Genomic DNA, 27,592 nt, shown 5'->3' on the forward strand with positions numbered 1-27,592 from the left:
GAGATGAACAACCGACCATTGCTCGTTTGAGCAGGAAGACACTGGCATTTTACTTGGTACAACACAAACGTTAGTTTAACGTCCATTATTCTGAGATCAAAACAAGCCCCGCATCATTTTCCGCATCCCATATTGACATACAGCACTTGATACAATGGTAACGTAATGACATTGCTTTAACAGTGCATTTGTGCCTTCTATAATCGGCGACAGCTGTTGCGTGAACAAACTGCAGTGTCTAAACAGTAATAATGTAGCCCTTAGGTCTAAATCATTTTCTCAGTGCAATAAACTAGGAGATAGGATTTGTCAAGACTACACAAAATTATCTAACACATTAAATAACTGTGAGATGACCACATCGAGAAAGTCTGGTTTGTCTGGTTTTGTGGCCATATAAACCCTGTGGTTTTCAATAAGGGTGTATAGTTTGTTTTGTGTAAAATTTTATGAACTTGCCTCTTGAAAAAGGGAGGCTCTATATCATTGCTTAACTGGCTCAGGGAGGCAATGCTGTTTGAGAAGGAATATTGTGACATCTTAATGCATGGTTATAATCTGCTTGGTAAATAAAAAGTTACTCTGAATTACAAGTTAATCTCAGCCTAAATGGCTTCTTCATTCAATTCTTGCACATGATGGCAATGCGTTCAGGAGCTAAATTACAACGTTGAGGTGTGCTAGCCCTTGAGAGGGCTTCAGGAGAGAGAGAGAGTGTGTGTAGTTTTGCTATTCCTCCATTGAAGGGAGTGCAGACTACAGTGGTTCACTATTTGGTCTATAGTTTGGTCACAGTCACACTATAGTGGCTTGTCTTTAATTTTCGATTCATAGATGAGATGTGGTGTGCATCGGTCTGCAGATGTTCTCATGCGACTGACGGTTACACCACCAGTGTCTTCGAGGAGCAGGAGGAATGTCAGAGCCAGGAAGTGCGATGATGTTTGGGGCTCGAATGGGGAGGGGTTCATTGTGGACGTCTGCATTGTTCCACTGTTGTTCGCCAGTGTTCTCCCAGATCTGAGTGAGATTCTAGGATGGTGACAGCGTGATCCCAAAAAGTTGGATTGGGACTTGAGTCGGTGGCGAGGTGCTTTGTTTAGGACTTGGTTGATGGGTGGGAGGTTGTCACTGGCAAGAAAACGTGTAAACTTATTTGCAGTTTGCGCGATGTCTCTGCAGATATTTGGTGGCAGGATGTTGACGAGAACGGCGAGCCAAGGGAATTGGTGTCGAACTTAGTGGGCCTTTGATGATGCGCATCGCGTCATTTAATTGTGAATTTAGCCGTATATGGGGGCTTCTGTACATGATATCTCCTAGATATCTTGGAGTAGGGTCGTAGCACATTGAGCTACCACAGAAGAACACATCAAGGGTTGTGAGATGTTAACTACCTCGCCTGATATGCAGGAGGTCGTGGGTTCAATCCCGACCTGACGCCTGCTGTATATTTGGAGTTTGCATATTTTCCTCCCTGTGATCGCATGGATTTTTCTCTGGGTCCTCCAGTTTTTGCCTCTAAATTTGAAAACGTGATATGTAGCTCAGTGGGCCTTACCTGGTAAAATAAACATAGTTTAAATTTCGAAAAGTTTTAGTTTTGCATGATTATTCAGGTGGAAAGCACTTGTTGCTCAATAATAATAATAACTATAATTTGAGTGATTAAAAACAACATTGTTCCATTGCCTCCTTCCTAGTCCTCTCCCCCGCCCACGACCTAGGGAATACACTGCCAACTAAAACGTCCAACGTCACCCGAAAGAGTGAGCAGACCTAACCTCGCAATAGTGTAGCCGCACCTTGCGAGAGCATTGCAGAAGAAACAATCAATAGACAGATCCAAGATCGGAGCTGGCTTGGTTATAGCTTGGTATTGTTCCGGGGGGATATCTAAACAGAGGTGTTAATTTCATGCAGGGCACACGTTTGGTTCGCCATGAATACACTCCAATTAAGCGTCCAAAGTTGTTCTTTGTTTAAATCGTGTATTTAAAGTGTGAAAATTACAGCGTCTTTTCACTGCTATAACTTGCGAAGAATACACATTTAGAATGCTGCATTCAATGAGCATTTTGCAGCTGCCATTTTTAGAAATATTTTAATTCAATTCCGTCTTATCTATTTAGGGCCATGTTACAGCCCACTGGCGTGAAGATATGGGTAAGTAGGCTGTAAATTGGATGTTAATGCAGCAGTAACGTTTTGTAAATTAGTTCCTAGTATGTTTTTAATATGGAATTTAGGCTATGCTACCAGATCACTGATGCCTACTTTGGCTAATGGTCTTAGATTTTCTTTCGAGTCCACTTAAAGCCTAATTGCTTTCAAAAGGAAACTGACATTTTAACCAATGGGTACAAAAAGGTTAGACAACTCATTGCTATAGAGTTACATGTTTATATGTCAAGTGTTGCTGTTTAGCACACCCACTTTCGTTTGTTTAACACACAACAGGAGAATATAATTATGGGATGAACACAACTTTAAAACGTTACGAATTATGTATACCTCGGGCAATTATTGAAGGCAGGTCAGGATAAAGATTATTAAATAAAAGAAGCAAATTAGAGCAGGCATGAGTATATTTGTAACACCAATCTTGATAGTGAAAAGCAAGATACTAACATGTTTGAAACGAAAGTTTTCAATCAGTGCATACGGATAGAAACGTGGATCCTGACAAAGAAAACATATGAAAAGCTAAAAAAAATGTGCAAAGAAGTGTAGAAAGATGCGTAGAAAGATGCGTGCTTGGAATTAAAGTGAAAAGCAACAAGATGAACATGTGCATGATCAGAGACACTATCATATCGACTGTTCATATATACCTTACGGACGGGTTCGGAGAGGACGCATCGCCAGAAGGAACGATGACAATGGACAAGACTGTTGATGGAATGGCAAACAAAGGAGGAAACGATGACCACGAGGATGGCCACAAAGGAGACAGAGCGATGGACTGAGCCCGCATGCGGGAGTGAGACGGATTCTGGCTTCACAGAAGCGTAATTAAGAGCGATGGCATGGGGCGGCAGCAGTGGATTTTCAATGGCCGCTGGTTCCGCTGCTGCTACTGATGATGAGCATGCACTTCGTCTTGTTTGTATTCCGGTGGGTCTGTTTACTACTCTTGTACGTGTCAATACGTGTTTCAGGAGTATTTTCAGGAAATATTTCCGGAATCGTTTCGCACAATATGGGATGATGTGTGCAGAGTGTTGGGAAGTTTTGTTTTTATAAATAATCAGCATTTTATTATTAATTACTTGGTGCTTTACGAGTAATGTAATATCATTCCAATATTTGTTTTACTTGACTACTTAACCCTAGCGTTGTTTTTCACCTGATTACTTGAATACTTTTGATGCTTACTTTATTAGGTCAATATAAAATGACAGCACGAGCTATGATATTCAGGCAACTTAGCGTGACCCGTGTGTGTGTTGGCTACTGACTGACCTCACATTCACCCAAGCTGCTGACACCGCCATTCTCCCCCTCCCTCTAATTCTCTTTTGGATTTAAAATATCGAGTGAAAGTTAAAGCAAGCATAAAATGTCATCTGCCGAAATGGTAATCTGACGACACATTGAATTAGCAGTACTGACACAGGATTACTGGTAATATATTACAGTTTTTTTTGGTCTTTCTTGTAACACGCTACTCCCTTTTACACTGTATGCAGCATACGCCACGTTACATGGACAAATGTACAAACGTACGGGGCAATATCCTGTGAAGGCAATTAGAGTTAAACACTACCTGGAAACTTTGGAAAATGTTAAACTCTGCCAAATTCTACACTGCTGTTATTTGTCAAAGTCTTCTGGAAGAATGTGGAAGCACAACTTTCTGCTCATAAACATAAAAGCACGTGTTAAACATAGTGTTCTTTGTGTCACCATAAACACAAGGACTTTTGAAAATATTAGCCTAATTAATCACTCGCATTGTCATTGCTAAAATTGTAACATTTGCAAATGATATACATATTTCTGCATGGCTGGTGCTGTGGATAAGTTGCTCGACTCACAATTGGGAACGTGACTCAACCCATATGACCAATATAATTTACATCACTTTGTGGATAGTAAGCAGATATGAACCAATGGATAGACTGGCATCTACCATAGGAATGTGTAATTTACACAAATTACACAGGGCTACCAACAAAGATGAGCACGATTCAATCGCTCCTTTGGCCTTGCAATACAGAGGTCGCCGGTTCGATTTGATGTCCTGGCACCGCAGATGGGACGATCGGCAACTTTCTTAATCCTCCCGATTTCTTGTCCGCCCAGCAGAATAAATGGGCATATCACAGTTAGTTGGTTGGCAGATCTTATGAGGTGGGGTTAGGTGGAAGTACTCTCACCTCTTCCAAGTCCTCTGGCCATTGTGTAAAAGGTGGCCATATACCCTCTTAAAGGAGCTCCCTTTAGTAATGGTCCTTATGTCAGCAGTGGAGTGGGTAAACATTTGGAGGCTGATGATGATGGCTGATGATGATTAGAACAATAATAACCCATAAAATATGGGATTTTGGATAGGATACCAATACAAGTTGGTCTACTCTTGTGAATGTTACCATGGGACCTTTAATGTCACATTTACAGATATATGGCACTTTGGTGATTGAGAGATGGTCTCCAACTGCAAGGCTACCCCCCAGATACATGCTGCTATATAGACTAAATTGCATTTAGCCCATGGTCTGCTTAAGAGACAATTTGTAAAGAGTGAAATGCAAGGGTCTATTAATGTATATCTTGCGGTCAATAAAATTACTGTATGATCTGTGTATTCAGCTTGCCATAATCAAAAGCCTATCATTCTCACAGAATGTTGTAAGGTTATGAGCAAATAATTCATAATGAAAGATGGAAACCAACCAATGTTATACCTGTATTGTGCTCGTAGAAGTGATACAGACACAGGGTTCAAAATGGTGGAGATGCCTCCTGCCAATAAAATACATGTAATATCATCGTACTTGCATTCAAACGTAGTGTGTTTTTTGTTTTTGCATTTTGACTGCAGGTATTGTGGTTAATGCAGACATGAATCCTTGTAAAAAGGTTTCAGTTTTGTTGCCAAAAAAAGGGGAAAAACCCTACTGGCAAAGGAGGTATAATGATGTAGATGCTCACCCCGAGCCCTCATTACTTTGATAGTGCATTGTCTTTGAGCTCTACGCCTTTTGGCGTCATCTGGTCGAACACCAATTGGGTCGAGGCTCAAAAGAAAGCCATCCCTTGGTGTGGACCAATCAGATTCAAGGACAATGCATATATTATCATAGTGTGTTTTTTGTTTGCATTTTGACTGCAGGTATTGTGGTTAATGCAGACATGAATCCTTGTAAAAAGGTTTCAGTTGTGTTGCCAGAAAAAAAGGGGAAAAACTCTATTAGTATGACATATGTATACACAAAGACTGATGGAAAGACAACGACTGAGCACTCAACCTGTATAACCCTATCCATCATTCGGTTCAGGTGGATAAAATCAGTACTATTTTGTGCAAAGTCTTAATTTGTTATTTTATGGGGAGACTGTCCTCTGCCATAAAAATGTGTAACTTCCACCACTGGATTCAATGCCCACCAACGGTTATGAAACCCATCCCACGCTCATTTGAGCAGGAACTCACAAAGGCTTTCACGTGGCTTTGACAGACAGAAACGGATAAACATACGGACGCATTTAAGCACAATACCAACAATATAAATCCTACAAAATCTTCACTTAAAACTACGACTGCAGGAGCGTTGTACGAGCAATGGGGCACTACTAATCAGGACACGTTTATACGTGACACCCATGCCCTTTGCCATCATTATTCTCAAGCCCTCTCTTTAAAATGTGGAAATGATTCCCTGGGTGTATTTCACTGCCAGCACACTCACACCTTCCGCACATCTTCCTTTCTGTCGGGCTTAGCATCCCCAAAGAGCGACTGCCTTGACTTTACCTCCCTATCATCTGCCGCCTTATCAGCACAGCAGGCTGCAATTTTTTCATAATAATAACAGTATGGTTGCAACTAATTATGTTGCACGAACCCCTACGTAAATTATCTAGTTCAACAAAAAATCTTAATTTTCGCAAAAACCTAAAGCCACGGGAGGGACGCTTATTAATTGGTTGACAAGGAATGGATATAATTAGCTAATTTGTGTGATAACATGCGGTGATTATAATAATAGCTCTAACCACTAACACTTACAAAAAATAAGCACGTGGGATCAACATTCATGGAACTTTTCATTGACATCTCAATAGAATGCTGCAAGCTTTCAAAATATATATATGAAATGTCATAAATGGATATGGGAGTCATTCTCAGGCTCTTCTAATATTGTGACTTAAAGCTAGGCAGCCGTACACATGCTTGCCAATGGGTATAATTTTACACGATGATAATTTTTCACACAATGCCCGTGCCTCCACTGGTTTACACTGTAAATGTCAAATTATCAGCAGCCATTATCAATCCACTGCTGGATGAAAGCCTTCCCAAGCTGCCATTAGCTCTCACAATCCTGCAGTGTAGTAATCCACCTCGGAACTGCGCACAAGGTGATATCATCATTCCATCTCCCCAATGTATGTCCTAGTTTACACCCAGTCGCATATTATACACACTCATTCCACGCAAAAAGCTTGCCACGAATAGCTTGCTGATGTCGTTAACGAATATAAACCATCACGCAAACTCCGGCCACCTTCCCAGTGGCTTTTGGCTAGCCATCGAATAGGTCACCGCATCGCGCGCTTTCACATGCGCTCCTGCCACCGTCTTTAATGCTCTTCCTTCGGATATTGGGAAGCCACTGGGCAATGCACTTTAAAATCATCTAGATTGAAAAGTATTTCTCTAGAACTGCTTTTTTGTGTTTAGTTTGTTGTCCGTCCTCTGCACCTCTAATGAGCACGGTTGAACCCGAGAAACATTTGACCTACATTACATTACACTTGTTACTCAGGGCTGGCCTTGGAATTATCATGAACACAACTACACCTGTTTCGCGTGAGGCCCTGTTGTACATGTCACACACCCGAGGCCTGGCCCTGTTGTTACTTATACTACATTACAAAGCCTTCAGCTGCATATGATATCGCACCGATACCGCCATTTCCACAAGCATTGATTTTTACTATGAACAAACGAAACGAGCAAACGTTCATCAATGGCTCCCATTGACTTAAAAGTTCCCAAAACTGGTGTTTTACTTTGCCAGGATTAAAACGCAGATGAGTTCTCCTGTGAGATGTTAGTGAGCGCCCCCCCCCCCCCGTTTTTTAAAAATCTTTCACTCAATGTATACAAAATAATGTCATCGCTCCCACTCGTTATCTTTTTTTTTTAGGCTCAAGTATCCCATCTACTCCGCCCATCTGCTGTTCCGTTTTCCAATTTCAAAAGCAGCCGTAGGCAGCGGCGCCTTATAAAAACTGTTATTCTGTTTTTTTTACGTTTTGCATTGCTATGTATGGCACAACACATTACCAGGTCACGACGGCTGTAATAGAGTTTATGTTTTCTAACGCACACCCGAGTGGTTTGCCGAAGACACGCTGTTTATCTTGGCAATGTTCGCTGTCTAAAATGGCTCTATCTGGCCGTGTGGCCCCATTGTTGAGAGTGCTTCACCACCTGCTTCACAACAAAAAAAACATTTAGCTAGCTCAAACTTCATGAGGGGGTCGAGTCGGCTCACGATCTCTCTGCGGAGTTGGCACATTTTTCGCATGACCGCGCGCACGGTAAGGCAACGCTGGTCGTCCTTATGTAGAGACTTGTGCCCTGTCCTAGGAATCACGAATTTCTGCCGCTGGCTCTGAGGACAAATTCCACCCCGCGCTTGCATAAGCATGGAAACACTTTGGAGCCTTATGCGTATCTTGACAAAACAACACGTAGTTACCTTGGCGATCTGCCGCTTTTCTGACGATGTAGACTGGGCACATCTTTTTCCAAAACATCACAAAAGTGGATCATTGCCAAGAAGTATTTTGGACCCTTTCACTCGAATTAATATGTACAGTTCACTCAAACGATATCCATATGTGTAATGACTTCTAATGGTGATAGTATTCACTCCTTCCAAACGCCAGCCACTTTTATTTTTTTATCGGTAACACAGAGGAAATCTCCACGTAATATTAAAAGCGGTCCAAGTGATTTATTGCTGAAATTAGCATTGAGGCGGTGTTCAGCTCCTGGTTTGCAACCCTGAGCCAGTAACATAAATTGAACATTGCTATGATGGGGGCAAGTCCATCCATAAGACAACCACTGTTGACTTCCCTGCCAAGTGTTACTCTACCGCCACCAGAAGCAGAAACAGCAATGTTGCCAACCTTACTATGCATACACATTCACAACGGGGCCGTTCAGATGAAACAACAAAAATCACGACGTTTCGGCCACAACACAAGCGGCCTTCATCAGGTGAAGGGATCAGGCTGTCTCGAGGACAGCGCTGGAGTGAAACACAGCCACGCTCAGACCGCGGACCTTTAAGCTGTGTGCAAGGAAACAAGGTGCCTTGACAAAGGAATTAGCATAAAAATTAGCATTTGATTGGCCGACTTAGCATAGAGGTGGTGTACGTGCGGGTGGACTTGCCGTTTGGCGCGGGGGGGGGGGGGAGTTTACCTATTGATGGTGTGAAAAGGGAATTTTTAAGAGCTGCGAAAGTTTGGGGTACCACTACTTGAAAAATATACTGTACCATTGAAAATTAGTTTAATGTTTAGTTCGATTTAGAACATCTTTCCAATGGTTGCTTAATTTGAAACCATCTTCTTGGTTGAAACTGTGTCTGTGTTTGTAGATCTGAATTGCCTCGTGAACAAATCTCTGATAAAAACCCGTGGGTTTGCAAAGAACCTTGGTATCGGAGAAAATTATATCGTGATCACCCACAGCGTTGTAACAGTGATCAGCAACGGCAGTAGAATTCGTTTTGCCGTGTTTCAAATCTGATTTGTGCTCGCGAATTCGGTCAGAAACATGTCGCTTTGTCTCCCCGATATAGCAATCACCGCAGGTACAACTCAATTTGTAAACCCCGGGGTACTGTAAGTCAGGAATGACATCCTTCACGGATGGGATCAGATCACGAATTTTGTGTACTGTATTGAACCAGACCTGGATCTTGTGTTTGTTTAGAATTTTGGAAATCTTTTTAGTAACGCCTGCTATATATGGTAGTGCGATGGTTTTGACCGGAGTATCAAGTGGTTGTTTCTGTATGGAGGGAGAAACAGCTTGGCGGATGGTACGGTCAGAGTATCCATTCCTTTTGAGGGCCAGATGTACATGTTTTAATTCACTGGTCAGGTGGTGTTGGTCCGAAATGCAATGAGCCCTATGGTATAAAGTTTTGATGAGAGAATTATTTTGGGCTGGGTGGTGGTGGGAATCAGGTTTCAAGTAGGAATCTGTGTGGGTGGGTTTCCTGTAGACAGAATGCCCCAATGAGCCATCAGGTCTCCTCTCAAACAGAACATCTAAAAATGGTAGCTTGCCATCTTTCTCCACTTCCATGGTGAATTTGATTGCGGGATGTCTGGAATTGATGTGGTGTAGGAAAAGGTTCAGAGCTGGGAAGCCATGTGGCCAAATGACGAAAGTGTCATCCACATATCTCTTCCACAGGGAAGGCCTGAGGGTGGAACTCTGGATGGCGTCTGATTCAAATTTCTCCATGAAAATATTGGCTATCACTGGTGACAAGGGGGATCCCATGGGGGTACCCTAATTTTGTTTGTAGAAGGAGCCATTCCAAGTAAAGTAAGTATTGTTGAGGCAGTGCCTAACCAGTGCAGGTGTGTCGGGGTCTAGTCCATGTTGGACCAAATTTTCAATTATTTCAATGGTATCAGGTACTGGGACCTTGGTGAACAAAGAGACCACATCGATGCTGACAAGGATATCGTCAGGGGACAGTACAACGTCTTTTACCATAGAGACCAATTGGGCTGAGTTAAGTACTGCTGAGGCGGTCTTGCCAGTGAAAGGCAGCAAGGTATCTGACAGAAAACGGGTTAGTCTATAGGTAGGGGAGTTGATCGTGGATACGATGGGTCGTAGTGGGGTGCCTTCTTTATGAATCTTGGGAAGACCATAGAATCTAGGGGGTCTTGCAGCAGAAGGTTTTACGGAGGGACGTTAATTGGGTTGATTAGGGAGGTCGAACTTGTGATGATCATGTTGGTTTTTATCGCTAGGCTATTGGTAGGGTCATTTTTTTATTTTTGAGTAACTTCCATCGTTGAGCAGATTCTGGATTTTGTTGTTGTATGAATCTTTATCCATAATTACAGTAGCGTTGCCTTTATCGGCTGAGAGGATGACTATATCACTTCTGTTTTTTAAATTCTCGAGTTCAGAGCGTTCATTTTTGCTGATGTTACTAATGGGTTTCTTAGCATTCTTAAGAATAGTGGCTATTTCAGCTCTCACAACGTCTGCTTGGATGTGTCCTACGCCTTTGAGGGCTACATCGACCTGAGAGATGATATCATCTACTGGTATGTGTTTTGGGGTGACAGCAAAATTCAGTCCCCTAGCCAGTACTGTTTTCAGATTGTCCGAAATCGGGGTGCTACTCTGATTAATGACGATTTTGTTAACATCTAGTTTTGTTATATGTGGAACTGGGTTCTTCTTTGATAGGTGGTTGAATTTAGAAATCAGGTTAGCTTTACATTTGACTGACAGTGAATCAGCAGAAGAAGGAGTCATGTTGTCTACGTGATTCCAATCAGAAGGTGACATTTTTTGTGTGAACATTAAATGAGCTTGTAGGAGAGTCCTGTCTAAAGTATCGAGTTCAAATCGGAGTAGCCTTATCCTCTCTGAGATTAGAGATAGGCTGGCCTTAAACAGAATGTTTAGAATTCGGAGAAGATACAGCAGCAGAAGTGAGTGTGAAAGCGATGGATATTACCTTGTGATCGCGGCATCTTTTGAGGAAGATCAGCGTCTCGATGAGCTGTGACTTCTTGTCCCGTTGTCTGTTAAAAGCTCTAACAGATAGGTGAAAGCCCTCCCCGTAGAGGTTATCAATTCTAGATTTAAAGCTTTCGTGACTGCAACGATCCATACTCTTTGGTTCTATTCGGTAAAGTCACGTAGGTAAAAAATAAAACAACAAAAATCACGACGTTTCGGCCACAACACAAGCGGCCTTCATCAGGTGAAGGGATCAGGCTGTCTCGAGGATAGCGCTGGAGTGAAACACAGCCACGCTCAGACCGTGGACCTTTAAGCTTTGTGCGAGGAAACAAGGTGCCTTGACAAAGGAATTAGCATAAAAAATAGCATTTGATTGGCCGACTTAGCATGGAGGTGGTGTACGTGCGTGTGGACTTGCCGTTTGGCGCGGGGGGGGGGGGAGTTTACCCATTGATGGTGTGAAAAGGGAATTTTTAAGAGCTGCGAAAGTTTGGGGTACCACTACTTGATAGGCAACGACAGCGATGGTGGTGGGCTTCGACCAATTAAAGGGCTGCCAGGTCTAAAATGGAAACATTACAGCCAGTTATGACTTGAACTGGTTGATAACGTCCTTTCAGTGATTGCTGAGTTTGTACCAATCTTCTCGGTTGAAATTGTGTCGATGTCTGTATATATGGATGGCTTTATGAACGAATCTTTGTTGATAGCCAGTGGGTTTGCAAAGTACCATCGTCTTAGAGACATCAATTTCGCGTGAAAATAATGATCAACCACGGCAGAAGTATTGGTCCTACCGTTTTTCAAATCTGCCTTATGCTCACGAACACGATCTGAGATATGTCGCTTAGTTTCCCCAATGTAACTACTGCCGCAGACGCCGGGATATTGCATGTCAGGGATCTTGTCCTTCACAGATGGGATCAGATCACGAATTCAATGTACTGTGTTAAATCGGACCTGGATCTTGTGTTTGTTCATGATTTGGAAAATATGTTTGGTTACCCCTGCTATGTATGGCAAGGTGATGGTTTTGATTGGATCCTCAGATGGCTCCTTCCTCACGGTTGGGGTGATGGATTTGCAGATTGTGTAGTCAGAGTATCCATTCGCCTTGAGAGCTTGGTGTACGTGTTTGAGTTAACTGGTTAGGTGTTCATGGTCGGAGATACATTGAGCTCTATGGTGTAGAGTTTTGATGAGGGAATTCTTCAGGGATGGATGGTGGTGGGAGTCAGGTTTTAGGTAGGCATCCATATGGGTTGCTTTCCTGTCGACAGAATGGCTCATTGAGCCATCTGGTCTCTTATTTATTCGGACATCCAAGAAATGTTGCTTGCCATCCTTTTCTACCTCCATGGTGAATTTGATGGCTGGGTGTATGGAATTGATGTGGTTGAGGAATTGATTCGAGCCAGTCGGCCATGTGGCCAGATGACAAACGTGTCATCCACGTACCTTTTCCACAAGGATGGGCGTAGAGTGGATGCCTGGATGTTCACGCGACATTGATTTTTCTAAGACGAAGGTACTTTGCAAGCTCACTTGCTATCAACAAAGATTAGTTCATGAAGCCATCCATATATACAGACATAGACACAATTTCAACCAAGGAAGATGGGTGCAAACTCAGAAATCACTGGAAGGACGTTATCAACCAGTTCAAGTCATAACTGGCTGTAATGTTTCCATTTTAGACCTGGCAGCCTTTTAAATGGTGGAAGCCCACCACCAGCGCCATTGTTGCCCATCACTTACATTAACATTAGCTGCCCCGCCCATGCTGCTACACCTAAGCTACGCCCATGTGAAACATTTACCTCGCAGCCCTTTAATTGGTGGAATCCCACCACCAGCGCCATTGTTGCCCATCACTTGCATTAACATTAGCTGCCCCGCCCATGCTGCTGACACTTGGGCTACGCCCATTTTAAACCTTAAACAGTTTGCCTTTAGAGGGTAACCCCCTTTTCCCGATGACGATCGCTTGTGTTGCAATCGAAACGTCATGTTTTTCTTCATTATTTTAAATGTTTTCACTTCATTATTATTATTCTTTTATCTACGTGACTTTACCGAAAGAACCAAAGGCTATGAATTCCTGCAGTCACGAAAGTTTCAAATCAAAATATACACGTGTCCTTAGCACTCTGTGGGGTAGATATCCCACTTGTCTCACTGCTAATGAACAGGTGTGGCTTGGTAGCATTTTCTTAGCAAACTGTGGGGGCCCTGCTGTGATAGCAAATACAACATTCTTAGTCTCAGCCAAGGATTTTTCCGATTTTTGCATCAAGTCCAACCTGAACACACGCACACATGGACGCACACTCACGTTCACGCTTACATACAGTGAGGACAAAACCTTCACCGGACGGCTGGGGCAAGGCCATTAGCGGGTCGTGCATGGGAGTGATGCATTCAGCACCACGCTTGGCCACGTCTCTGCCTGATGCTGATATTTGCACACAGGGAAAAGGGATTATTTAAGGTTGAATGGACCTAGAGGAAGCCCAGGACTTTTTTAGATATCGCTTGTCACTGATGCTAGCCATGGCTGAGCATTCATCTCAAGTAACTTGGTGCCATTGTTCCGCATACACGCACAAATACTCATTCACTCACAAAAACAGATCACACAGGTGCAAATGCCGAGCACCGACATGATTAGCGTTGTTGTCCAGGACCATACCTATTATTATTTATAAGGTTTTAATACCATACCAAGTACTCAGAACTGAGTCGATCTAGTGGAGGGTGGCGGGAGTAGAACCCAGGACAGGTTCAGATACCATGTCCCACTGAGATATAACTACAATGCAGAAAAAAATAAAGACAAAGATGCCTCGTATAGCCTTGACAGACTGTTGGGGCAAATGTTGTTAGCCACAACCATTGAAGGCCAGAATGGCACACGAGGGGGCGAGTGGCCAGCGCCACGCCCGGCCTCCCTAGTGGCGATGTTTACACATCGTACCAGGTACTCATTTGAGGCTGAGTCGATCTCGGGGAGGCCCATGACTGGTTCAGATAATCGTCACTGGTGTTGGCCGTGAATTGAACCCGGGTTCCCAGGTTCGTAGCGCACCTTGCTCACTGCTACACCACCGCTCCCCACTCAGGAAATACTGTGTCGATCTGGTGGAGGGTGGGGGGGGGGTGTAGAGCCCAGGACAGGTTCAGATACTATGTGCCACTAAGATGCAAATACGGATGAAGACACACATGTGCTCACACACGCAAAGTTGCTGCTCATTCAAATGGCAGTGCTTACTCTGAACGGATCGCTGTATGCTCTTGGGTAATGGTTCTCAGCCTTTATTCAGCTATGACCCCAACTGTTATGTCAAATCTACTTAACAAGATCCAGCAACCCCAAACCACATGAGCGAGACTCGTTTATTCCGTGCACTCTCACGCTCATATATTTTTTGCCTTCCCTCTGGCCAACCTATTCTCCCCTTCTTGGCAGGGTGTCGTTTCTCCAATCTGTAGTGCACATTCATCCGGTGAAATGGATCGGCACGGCAGCGGAGACGTATGAATTTGCACGATAAAAAGTGTGTGATGGATGATGAGTGGTTATTCGGTCACGCCTATGCCTTTAAAGCCTGTGTGGAGCACCTTAGACCGGGAATCACCAGATTAAAGTATAATTCTTAACATTTTTAATCTGCTTGTCAAAGGCGAAATTATCTGCTTGCTCAAATGTAACTAGGGATGGCAGATATACTTATTGGCTGCCAATAACCATTAGGTGCCGTGGTGGAGAGATGTTAACTACCTTGCCTGGTATGGAGGAGGTCGTGGGTTCGATCCCAAACATGATGCCTGTATATTTGAAACCTACATGTTCTCCCCATGGTCACGTGGATTTTTCTTCGGGTTCTCCGTTGTTTATTTTTTCTTCCTCCACATTTAGAATCAACACACGTTTAGTGTATTTTGCTTCTATACATTTTCACGTGATAAGCCGCTTCATTGGGCTGTCATTTGTGGCTGGGTCGCTTGTGAAAAAGAGCTCTATACCTTAGTGGGCCTTATCTGATCAAATACAAAAAAATAGTAAAGTTTTTTAGTTAAAATTCCACAATTCTCTGGTGAAAGCCAGTTTCACCATAGGGCAACAAAAAATGGCGCTCGATTTATTAGCCCCAAAGGTATGATAGGCTGGGTTGACCCGATGTTGGATTTGAATTCATGATTTCTGAATGTAAGTTGAAGGTTCTAACCATCGTGCCACCTGGTCATTCAATAATTAAAGGGGTGTGTGCTGAGTGAATTATATATCCTATTCCTCCCACTCATTCGCCTTGAAATGAAAATAAATCAAAACCTATGATGACTGAAGGGAAAAGACATTCAACAATTCCTTCTGAATATTAATTACAAACCCCAAAAACATTGCTGCGATTCCTCATATTATGTCCCTCTCTACCCAAATGTTAGTGGTTTTGTTCCCTTTTGTTGAAATGTATTGTTGCACCAGAGTACAAATTAAGTGAATGGAGATATTTGTTTCATACTCATATTCAGGGGTCATTTCTAAAATTATTTTTTAGACATGGAGTATGACACCAGGACACGATGACCCTTTCCTCACATATCTTGATGTCACGGGTTCTTTAACGTCTCATCTGTTTCGGCGGGCAGGATGACTCTTTGTTAATTACTCACACATACTGGTGAGCAGATGCAGTGTTGAAACTGCCGACAGCATTCAAGCTGGCTCAATCGAGAAGAACACCACCATTCGGTCACAAAACACCCACCACAATACCTCGCAGTGCTATTTTATGTATAACAGATTCCAACAGCGGGCTTTACGAAGGCCAGCCCAGTGGCAAAGAGAGCAGAAGAATGACTAAACGTAAGCTCAGATGCTGTCTTTTTTTCGGGCTATCAAAAGGCCAGCTCAGTGTGGCTTGCATTATTCATAATGGCATTCCGACAAAAGCGTCATATAACAGAACCAGCTGGCAGTGTGGATTCACAAAAAATGAAATTGCTGTGTGCCTTTCCAAGTGCACGGGAAGGCATTACTTTTTTTTTAAATCTCGACTCTATGCGACAAAAGTTTTCCTGCCGACAAAAGGAGTGCACGATGTTATCGAGGTATTTCGATTCGGTGGCAGAGGTGCTGAAAACTTTCGCTCTGAAGATACCCCGAGCTCCTCAAGAAGGCTTCGATTGAGAGTGCCTGCAAAATTTAGTTACTTTGTCTAAATTTAATCCCGCTCATAATTGAGTTTAAAGAAAAAATATATGAATAGGTTTCACGCAAACTTTGTAAATGTTTTGATGTCATTGTCTGCTGACTGCCTAAGACATTTTTTTTTTACTCTTTATTATATTTTGAGCAATGTTTTCCATTATCTCGGTTAGCCTCTTTCCTTTTAGAAAGTTAAATTATACTCTTTATATTTATCATGTTAAGTACAAGTTACCCTTTTCACTGAACTCTATTCACATTGTATTGTCTTCATTTATTGTTGAACTGGTCTGTGAAAATGTCAGGCGGTGTGCCTTCTTCCATGAGAACTGCGCTCTAAGATAAACACTCGCACGCACGCACGCAGGGCAGGAGAGACACGTCGTGTTGTGCGTGCTGGAGCGCGCGCAGGCTGAGAACGGTGCCTGTTGTTAAAACAGCTTCTGTGACAACAGCAATTCCTCTGAACTATCTGATCTTATTCAAGCATTTTAAGAGGCGTTGGTAGTTCAGAGTCATAAGCTATGTCAACCTTAACCCTTATCTCCTTTAAACCTTATCGTGCCTTGTCAGTTTTAATCTTCTCCATTGAAACCTTCATTAAATAGCTTGGTGGCTCAAGGCGCCAATAACCTGTTTCAGAGTAATGAGCTACAGCAAACACCCATAACTGTGTTCTGAATCTCAGACGGTCATCGCATTACAAATGTCATGTTTATGTAGGTGTGAGGATGATATACGGCCAGGTGGAGCTGAGATTACAGCACTCGATACACAACCAATGGGTTGTAAAATTAGCCGCGGTCATCTCTAAACTCAGCCCAACGGCCCTCTGGTATTGATATAATGAGGAAGCCAGACGTGATTGTCCTGTAAAAAGTATGACCCCGAGCATAGGAACCTGGGATTTCTGCCACTGGTCCAGGTTATTAATGTAATTACAACTTTACAAACTATAAAATTACCTACTACAATCACCCAGAAATGTTTGACCGTCATGCGCGTGACGGCACTCCACATGAGCCCCCCCCCCCCTCATTAATATTTATGAGTCGGTGGATTTTTACACTAACGCAGAGGAAGGTCGAGCTGAATTAAATAATTTATTACGCAAAGTCGCTTCAAATATGACGTTTCTTTACAGAAAGTGACGCTAAAAAAATAAATCTACGCAGCACAGTGCTAATGCCCGCGTGGAAATGTACACTAACGCACAAGAAGGTCGCGCACTTTACATGCTGCACCCCTCCCCCCTCATTAATAATCATGAGCGGGTGACGTCGCTCCACATGCCACACCCCTCCACAATAACCATAAGGGGGTGACGTCACGCCACATGCCGCACCCCTCCCCAATAACCATTAGCGGGTGACGTCACTCCACATGGGCAACCCCCCCCCCCTCATTAATAATCATGAGCTGAACAATTTTTCTATTGAATATTTCAGATTTACTGCACTATACACCCGTCCTTGGACGGACAAAAAAGCTCGTATTTATTATTTTACTATGTAAGGCCCACTAAGCTATATAGCTCTTTTTCAGAAACGACCTAGCCACAAATGATAGCTCAACGAAGTGGCTTATTACGTGGACATTTATAGCAGCCATTATACTCTAAAAGCTTGTTGATTTTAAATGTGGAGGAAAAAAACCGGAGGACCCAGAGAAAAAGACACACGACCACAGGGAGAACACGCAAACTCTAAATATACAACAGGCATCAGGGTCGGGATCGAACCCACTAGCTTCTGCATACAAGGCGAAGGAGTTAACATCTCACCACCATGGCAATGAGCAGCGTCTAGTCATCGTTTCAGCAGGGAGACTGTTGCTATTTTTTACAATCCCTGAGTGATGATATGACGATATTCAGAACTTCTGTCGCTATTGAGATGATTCTCAATATACCAACTTAGCTACGATTGTGCCTCATGCAAAAAAATCATGGTTATGCAACGTTTACAAAGACAGATGCAAGGTGAAGCTGCTCCCACTTTAATTACCTGGTGAACCAGACTGCCAAAAAAGCCATCGCCATACACAGATAAATTGTTAATGGCCTAAAAAAAAGGGAACGTTTGTTGGCAAGCCTTGCAGATATTAAAATGTGCATTAGTGTGGCCAAAAAAACCCAGGATGACGCATCCAATTTCTGGGCAATAACACTCATGGTACATTCGTATATTTGAAGAGCCATCAAAACTAAGTGTCTCTCCTGTTAAATGCAATTGTGAACACAGGAGACGAGTCTGACGTGGGTGTTTCCTTCCATGCGTCGCTGTGAATTCAGAATGGTGGAGCGCAAAACGAATGTACATGTGCACTGCAGCTCTGGCTGAATGGCGCAGTGGTTAGAAAGATCAACTCACATTTATTGTCAATTCATCGTTTCTCCAGAAAAATTAATAACATTTTGAGAAGTCATCAGGGACCATTCTATGCATAAACTGTCCCCCCCCCCCACCCGCCATGACAATATGGAACTTCCTTTTACTATCTGAGATACTGCCAAGGATGAAGAGTAAATTCGGTGCTTGTTCAGACAGGAAGAAACGTTTAGACTATTGTTAAAAATAGATATAAAAATTACTATCTTTTTTTGCCCATCCAAGGACGGGTGTATATTGCAGTAAATCTGAAATATTCAATAGAAAAATTGTTCAGCTCATGGTTATTAATGAGGGGGGGGGGGGTTGCCCCATGTGGAGTGACGGCACCCGCTAATGGTTATTGGGGAGGGGTGCGGCATGTGGAGTGACGTCACCCGCTCATGATTATTAATGAGAGGAGGGGTGCGGCATGTGGAGTGACGTCACCCGCTGATGATTATTAATGAGGGGAGGGGTGCGGCATGTGGAGTGGGCGACCTTATTGTGCGTTCGTGTAAATTTGCACGCGGGCATGAATATTAATGAGGGGGGGGGGGGACTCTTTTGCAGTGACGTAACGCGCAGATGTAGCACTGTGCTGCTTAGATTATTATTATTTTTTTACCGTCAATTTCTGTAAAGAAACGTCATATGAAGCGACTTTGCGTAATAAATTATTTAATTCAGCTCGACCTCTGCGTTCGTGTTAAAATCCACCCACTCATGAATATTAATGAGGGGGGTGGGCCTCATGTGGAGTGACGTCACGCGCGGGACACACATTCTAGGCTCATTATCGTACAAGCCTATAGCCCGTCCAAGGACGGGTGTATTGCAGTAAATCTGAAACTTGCAAGTGAAGGGCAGACCGTGACGTCATATTCATTGTTACCATTCGTGTGCAATTTGTAAGGCCGCGGTGACACAGACTTATTTCATTTAAAGGTCATAATCCCTTGTTCATCATGACGTCCTTTTTACTTCGATGTCTCAACAACAGCGTTATGGAGATCACGTGACCTGAGGGTTCTGCCTTTGTAGTGAGGGTTGTGAGTTGACACTGAGGAGGGGGGAGGAGGCGCCACGCCCCCCCCCCCCCCCATGTGGAGTGACGTCACTCATTCATGATTATTAATGAGGGGGGGGGTCCGTCACCTGTTCATGATTATTAATGAGGTGGGCTGCTCAACGTGGAGTGACGTCACGCGTGGAACACACATTCTTGGCTCATTATATTGGTAATGAGAACCGCATGGTGATATTCTACGGCCGCGAAACCGATTTTATTACACATCTCTGCGTAGTCTGAGCACGTTCGAACACTGAAGCTGCTAACACGGCAGAAACTTTCAAAATTTCGACGGCCGAACTCGGCCAACTCAAGCAAACAAAATCGCATCGACTCGAAGGGCGCCTCTACAAGGGCTGTCGCACCAAGAGCAACGACCTCCGCAGAGCAAGCATTCGTATTTCCCTTTTATTGGGAAGTAAAGGGGTAGCTGCGTTTATTTTCTGTTTCCAGGGAAAACAGGTGCTTCCTGGTTTTTTTTTTCCAAGCAAAAGCACACATGTCGAGAGGCTGTTGTGCTCATTACAGTTCTCTTTACATTCCCTCCCCTTGCTCCGCCGACTTCCTTCAACCGAAGTTGTCGTCTGTTTTTCCAACGTTTTGAGAGATTACGGGCGCAATTTTGGAAGCATTCTCCTGTGATCGTACTTGCGCAACACGAGTTGTGTTCGTACAGCACACAAATAGGGTCACGACTCAATATTCTGTCGAGGAACAGCGGGCATTTTTTTTTCCTTAGAGAGAGAGGCAGTCACAGTCTGTCGCAGGTGAAGGACAACAGGAAGACATTGAGCCTGGAGGTGAACCGGAGCAGCAAGTCGACAGCTTTGATAGCTGGGGGAATTGAGTCCCGACCTATGCAGCAGCTACCACAGGAGAATCGGTGAACCTCCCACTCGGCACAGGTTAAGTTGTTGAGAAGATGGAGGCATAAGGTATGGATATATATTGAACTGCTTTAGTACCATACGTTGCCAACCGTGTTAATCAGAGGTCGTGCAAAGTTGAGATGTGGGGAATACCAATGAGAGGTCAGGATCAACAGCAACTCCAAGGTTTCGAACACTTTTGGCCATTGAGATGTCAGAGTATGGGAGGTGAACACTCAAATCTGTCTTCTTTCCTGAGGAGGCGGCATTTTTTTGGTCTCGATGGTCCATCGCTCACTCAGGTCCGCCAGCCACTGGCGTTTGAGCAATCAGACACACCATCGTAGTGTCTTGAGTCTAACGGCAGCTTTAGTTGTGGCTGCAAGGAAATCAAATGGCAAGCGCTGTTAGACTTCATGACCGGAAAGTAAAATGTGCATTCACAATGTTCAGTGGAGTCTCGTGCTCCTACTGTACAGGTCACTCTGTTGAGATTTTTTTTGTTTTATGAAACAACCATTTATACTGATGACGGTTGCTTGTATTGCAATCGAAATATCGAATTCTATTATTTTATTTATTCTATTTTCTACGTGACTTTACCAAAAGAACCAAAGAGTAATTCCTGCAGTCACGAAAGCTTCAAATCAAGTTTGAACCACCTCTACGGGGAGTATGTAAGTTTGTTTTCTCTCTGTGTGTGTGTCTGAGGATGTAAGTTTGTTTTCTCTTTCTCTGTGTCTCTGTTCGCGTATATAATTACAATACCCCCCCCCCTCCGCCTCTAATCACTGCACCTGATATGAGTTAAGTGATGACGTCACGCTGCTGCTCTATATAAAACCGGGAGCAAGCGAGGGCTTTACCATTCTGGCGAATTGCCCGATGACGCTGGATGTAATTACCAGCAAAACGTCGTACTCAAACTGTAAATGCGGATTAACTCTTCAACACACCGGTGGGCTGAAGTAGTGAATTATTTGTCTTTTGTCAACGTGACACTTTTTTTGCTGATTGGCCGTGTCGGGTGGTGGAGGGTTACGACACATTTATAAATAAACGCGATCTAACCCAAAAACCTTTATTATGAATTTCACACTTAACTTCTAATTTTAGCCATCTTTGGAGATCGTAATCAACCAGGCTATGCGTTAACTGTGTTAGCCGACTCTCTGTTTTGCATTGCATTACATAAAAAAAATTACAAAATTTGTTTTCTCAAACTGCCTATTTCCCTCTCTCTGAAATTTACCAGGCTCTCATTGGTCCATTCGCTCTTTCTCTCCCTAGGACGCTTCGGGGTGGATTTCCACACAACTCTCTCTAAAATGTACCAGTCTTGTTGGGTCTTTCATTGACATGCTAATTTCTCTGCACCAGCAGCTGCTCCAGCAGACCCACCTCTCTCTCTCTGCCCCCCCCCCCCCTCTCTTTCTATTTAAGGCCTCGACACGGAGGCATTGGGTCTCTGTGTGTCTATGTTGTGTGTCTGTCTCTGTCTCTTTCTGCTTGTGTGTCTCTGTGTGTCTCCGTGTCTGTTTTGTCTCTCTCAAATTTAGTTCTACCTGATGACGGTTGAGTGCAATCGAAACATCGTATTCTATTATTTATTTTATTTTATTTCTACGTGACTTTACCGAAAGAACCAAAGAGTAATACATGTAATACACACAACTACCCATAACATGTAACAATACATACAATATACACACACAAACTTAACACTATAGACATATCTGAAATCTGAAACAGGAAATAGAAAATAATAATATTCAAACCTTTATCAATCCACTGCTAGATGATAGCCTCCCCAAGCCACAGCGGTCATGGGGGTAGTTTGACCCTACTTCACCACGCTGGTCAGTGAATGTTGATGAAGGTAAGGGCGGGCAGCCGGGATCGATTCAGAGATCGCTCAATTCTCATATAAACTGGCCAGGTCAGCAGGTTCGTGGTGCACTGTGTTAACCACTGCCCCACCACTCCGCGGCAAATAATCCGTACTAAAAATACCCCATACGCCTCGTTGAATTTGCCGCTGTTCGCAATAGCCATGCTTCCTTTCTGCCTGCTGGGTATACGCGCACGGCTGAGCACCTGTGCAAAAAAAAAATGTGCTCACGTCCTGGTATTCCACTGGACACATCGTGTGCACCCTTTTGTGCTTATGCTTTTTGTCTTTTAGCTTGTTGTCCTTCCCCCGCACCTCCGATTAGCTCGGTTGGCTACATACGGTGCGAGAAAAGTTCAGCATACACGCATCCCCACTGATTGCCATGCCAATACTGTATGGACTTACACTGGATTCCACGCAAGGACGATATGAACATAGACGCTTTGGATTATTTCCTGCAACCGCATTTGGTTGTGGTCTCGTTGGCACTGGTTTGTTGACTGTGTTCATGTGAAACTGCTCCACACTTTCTAATGTCACATATGACCTGAGTGTTGGAGACAGTTTCGTGTTACAGCAACTCTTACTGATTTTTCCACTTTGTTTTTTTTTCCTAATCCACGTATCGCTTCAAAATTACACCTCTAGTCTCCAGCACTTTCTGATAACACCTCAAACAGCTATATAGGGTGAGATACCGGATCTTTGTCCGTGTGTGTGTGTGTTATCCCACCAGTCTGTATATGCTGTATCGGAATCTTTGTTTTTCTTTGTGTATCCACAGTGCTAGAAATATATCCCAAGAGCTGCACATGCCAGGGGAAGGAGTTGGACTGCGATGGCTTAAACTTACGCTCCATTCCCAACGCTCCACCCAACATCACAGTCTTGTAAGTTCAACATTCACGTCTCTCTACTCAGTGGAATTGTCAGTAATTTATTCAGATAAGACCAAGCCTGCAACGTTCACAATATTCAAATTGTTTATTAATAATAAATCATAATTAATTTTTCCTGTAACAATTTACTCCCTCACGAGTAATGTAATGATCACCATTCAGGATCACGATTTTATCCAATAATCAATTCTTTAAGAATGTGGTGTACATCCGATTAGCATGGTTGGCTACGTATGACGCGAAATAAATTCAACATACATACATAGTGGCTGCAGGGGTCATATGAACACATTTCATTCGACATGTACACAAATTAAATCTGATAATTTCGAACCTGCACAATTCGAAATGTATATTGTGAGTGTTAGAATTAATGACGTGTTAATAATTGTGATTGTGACACCCGAATTGTTGGAGCTTGAATCTTTATTCCACTTCTAGTTTTCGTGTCTTCTGAATCAGAATCTTTATCCTGGAGAAACCCGATGAGCTATGAGGCTCTTTTTCACCGATGTCCAGTGAAGAATGTGTGCTCATATTAGATTGCACCTGCGTTCTAAACATATATGCGAAGGCATTTCCTTGCCCGAAACAAACATTGCAGCGGTGCCTAATTTTCATTATCAGCACAAAGCTGGTGGTGGAAATTCCACATTCTCATTTGTGAGGGGAATATATATCCATAGAACAACCAATGTTGGTGGCGTACAAAGTGTTTCCCATTTTAAGGACCTTTGTAGGGATTATGGGTTGTGTCCACCCAAGCCAGGTTTGGCAGTCACGCAGTTTTACCACAGTGCCACCTGGCCACACACGGTACAATTGGGCTTCACCATCACGTGGAATTCAGAAAATTCCAGGCAAAGCTTGTGCCTAGACATTCTCTGTGCTAGATCTAGCGTTATAATGAAGGTTCACAGTGTTGCTTGGGCTGAAAACTGCTTATAGCTCCAGACTTTGAACAAGTGATGAAAAACAATAGTCCCTCGCAATTTGCTACGAATGTTGTGGTCTCATCAAAGCCAGTGACCGACTGCAGATGAATAATTCATGTTTTTTTGTATAACGTATGTTTTTTTTTTCTTTCTGTGATCTGATCAGGTAGCACTGTGGTTTATGATGACTTTCAAACCACAAACATTGTTGAGTATTGAAATACATCAGTCCTTTTCAGGTTAGAAGTCCTATTAACCCTTGGCTTTTGATATAAGTGAGTAGTTTTTCAAATGATTATATGCGAATGAAAACAAACTATACTTTTTTTTACATATCCCACATTTCCAAACAGAACATTATCCAAATCTAGGTTTACTTCTGCAGTCAGTGGTAATGAGAGGGAGGAGCTAGATAATGTAAAACATGTAAACTAGACAATATAAATAGATCAATTGTTTATCTCTGTATAATGGGGGTGAAGATGTAGAATGAGGCCATTGTTCTACACAGATATGCGGAAAACACGTTACATACATAAAATCATTACGCACTAAGGGAAAATACTAATTAGCGTTAAATACTGAACACAATGTAGACAAATTGATAACAACTTTATTTAGTTAAAGCGCCCTATGTTTGTGTAACATAAAGTAATCGCTCAGTTTTACACCAATGTCAAGTCTTTTTCATGAATTGTTAAAACCAAGCATTAGTATTTTACTTACCACAATGTTTGTGGCCTTGTGGGCACTCAATCACTGACCATGAACAATTCTGGATGAGCTAATAACAGAACCAGACGTGGAATAACCCAGTAACACAGTTAATGAGCCAACATGATAATGTGCCCACTGATAACCAATCTGTCCAGATTATCAATCTAATTCTAGAAAAGGGATATTACTTACAAACACCAGCTTTTAGAAACTACCTTAGACTATTGTAGACTAATGAAAAGCCATTCAATTATGCAGAAACTCATGTAGCCATGCTGAATGCCAGTCGTGCTGATTGGAGTCACGGTGAACACTATGCAAGAGGTGTTTTCAATGCGGAAGTGGCCAACTATCCCAAGTAACCAAGTTGCCAAGGAGTGCTCTCAAAATTAGGAAATGGTCAAATATCCCAAGTAGCCAAGGGGTGCTCTCAATGACGATGTGGCCAAATATCCCAAGCACCCATGGGGTACTCTCAATGAGGAAGTGCCCAAATTTTCCATTTTGACAACGGGTGCTTTCCATGATGAAGTGTCCAAAAATCCCAAGTCAACTGGTAACAAGGCAGTGCTCTCAAAATGAAGTGGCCAAATATCCCAAGTAGCAAAAGAGTGTTCTCAAAATTAGGAAGTGGACAAATATTCCAAGGAGCCAAGGGTGCTCTCAATGACGACGTGGACAAATATCCCAAGTAGCCAATGGGTGCTCTCAAAATTAGGAAGTGGCCAACTATCCCAAGTAACCAAGTTACCAAGGAGTGCTCTCAAAATGAGTAAGTGGCCAAATATCCCAAGCACCCAAGGGGTACTCTCAATGAGGAAGTGGCCAAGTTGACAACGGGTGCTTTCCATGATGAAGTGTCCAAAAATCCCAAGTAAACTGGTAACGAGGCAGTGCTCTCAAAATTAGCAAGAGGCCAAATTTCCCAAGTAGCCAAGTAGCCAATGGGTGCTCTCAATTATGAAATAGCCAAATTTCGCAAGTAGACAAGTAAGTGGTACTCTTAATGATGAAGTGGTCAAATGTCCCAAGTAGCAACGTAGCTGCAGGGTGTTCTCAATGAGGAAGTGGACAAATATCCCAAGTAGCCAAGTATCCAAGGGTGCTCTCAAAATGAGGAAGTTGCTAAATATCCCAAGTAGCCAAGTATCCAAGGAGTGCTCTCAATGAGGAAGTTGCTAAATATCCCAAGTAGCCAAGTATCCAAGGGTGCTCTCAAAATGAGGAAGTTGCTAAATATCCCAAGTAGCCAAGTATCCAAGGGTGCTCTCAATGAGGAAGTGGCCAAATATCCCAAGTAGCCAAGTATCCAAGGGTGCTCTCAATGAGGAAGTGGCCAAATATCCCAAGTAGGCAAGTATCCAAGGGTGCTCTCAAAATGAGGAAGTTGCTAAATATCCCAAGTAGCCAAGTAGCCAAGTAGCCAAGGGTGCTCTCAATGAGGAAGTGGCCAAATATCCCAAGTAGCCAAGTAGCCAAGGAGTGCTCTCAATGAGGAAGTTGCTAAATATCCCAAGTAGCCAAGTATCCAAGGGTGCTCTCAATGAGGAAGTGGCCAAATATCCCAAGTAGCCATGGGGTGCTCTCAGTGATGACGTGGACAAATATCCCAAGTAGCCAAGTAGCAACAGGGTGCTCAATGACGACGAGGCCAAATATCAAAAGTATCCAAGGAGCAAAGAAAGTGCTCTCCATAATGAATTGGCCAAATATCCCAAGTAGCCTAGTATGCAAGGGTGCTCTAAAAATGAGGAAGTTGCTAAATTTCCCAAGGTGCCAAGTAGCCAGGGGGTGCTCTCAATGAGGAAGTTACTGCAAACCCGGTATTTTCAGCTATCATAACAAGGAAGTCGAGACTTGCGACTGGTACAGAGCCGTTGCCTATCGCTGATCACACGGAGCCTTCAACGACAAACGTTTATGACGAGTAATGTTTTACTTTTGACGTTTTGTCGGTGCGGAATTCGATCGACAACGAATGGTCACCGAATAGTCACGATAATTGACATCATTGGACGCACAGCATTCGAGGCGTAGCTAAATCAATGTGTCGCTCTGTTTAAATGAAACATAGGGCAGTGCTTATCTCTAGTGGTGGCACCTGAACAAGTGCCTGATATACCATATTCCCATGGCTGGGCCCAGTCTATCCACACCAGATGACCACTGATGGCTTCCCACAAATTGGTGATCACTTTATTGACCCCGGACAGATGATAGGCTGTTCGCCGTTTTGATCTCTCGGCGCGGCAGTTGAAACAATGGGCACATTTCTTCAATCCCCCCCCCCATCTCTGTCCTCCCAGCAGTCCATCCAATGGGTGCACCGCAGTTAGTCCTCTGTCCTGTCTGCAGTCCATCCAATGGGCGCACCACAGTTAGTCGATCAGCAGATTGCGTGTAATTGTGGGTAAAGTGTGAGTATTCCCACCTCTTCCAAGACATCTGGTCAGCACGAAAGAGTTGACCGATTGCCTCTACAGGAACTCTGGAGACCTCTGTCTGGTTGAGTGCCCCATGCCAGCAGTGGCTTGAGCAAAGCTGTCGCAGAGCCGCACGCGTTTTAACTTTAACATTTATATCATTCAAAAGTAAACATTAATCTTTCACTTTTAATTTGGGACATGACATAAATTCGTTTGCTGTA

At 43.2% G+C, this 27,592-nt stretch overlaps 1 protein-coding gene across 2 annotated transcripts in view; it reads left to right on the forward strand.

Moving 5' to 3' along the window:
• The window catches only part of RXFP1 (relaxin family peptide receptor 1), a 288,445-nt gene that overhangs the window by 115,041 nt on the left and 145,812 nt on the right, over positions 1-27,592 (forward strand). For both annotated transcript variants that reach the window (XM_032955172.2, XM_032955171.2), the window contains exon 4: positions 23,179-23,284. In XM_032955172.2, the coding sequence (XP_032811063.1) occupies positions 23,179-23,284 (106 nt within the window). The remainder of the gene's footprint in view (positions 1-23,178; positions 23,285-27,592) is intronic.

The sequence above is a fragment of the Petromyzon marinus genome, chromosome 16 (assembly GCF_048934315.1).
Source record: "Petromyzon marinus isolate PM22_M1 ecotype Great Lakes invasive population chromosome 16, UKy_Petmar_22M1.pri1.0, whole genome shotgun sequence".
Classification (NCBI taxonomy): Eukaryota; Metazoa; Chordata; class Hyperoartia; order Petromyzontiformes; family Petromyzontidae; genus Petromyzon; species Petromyzon marinus.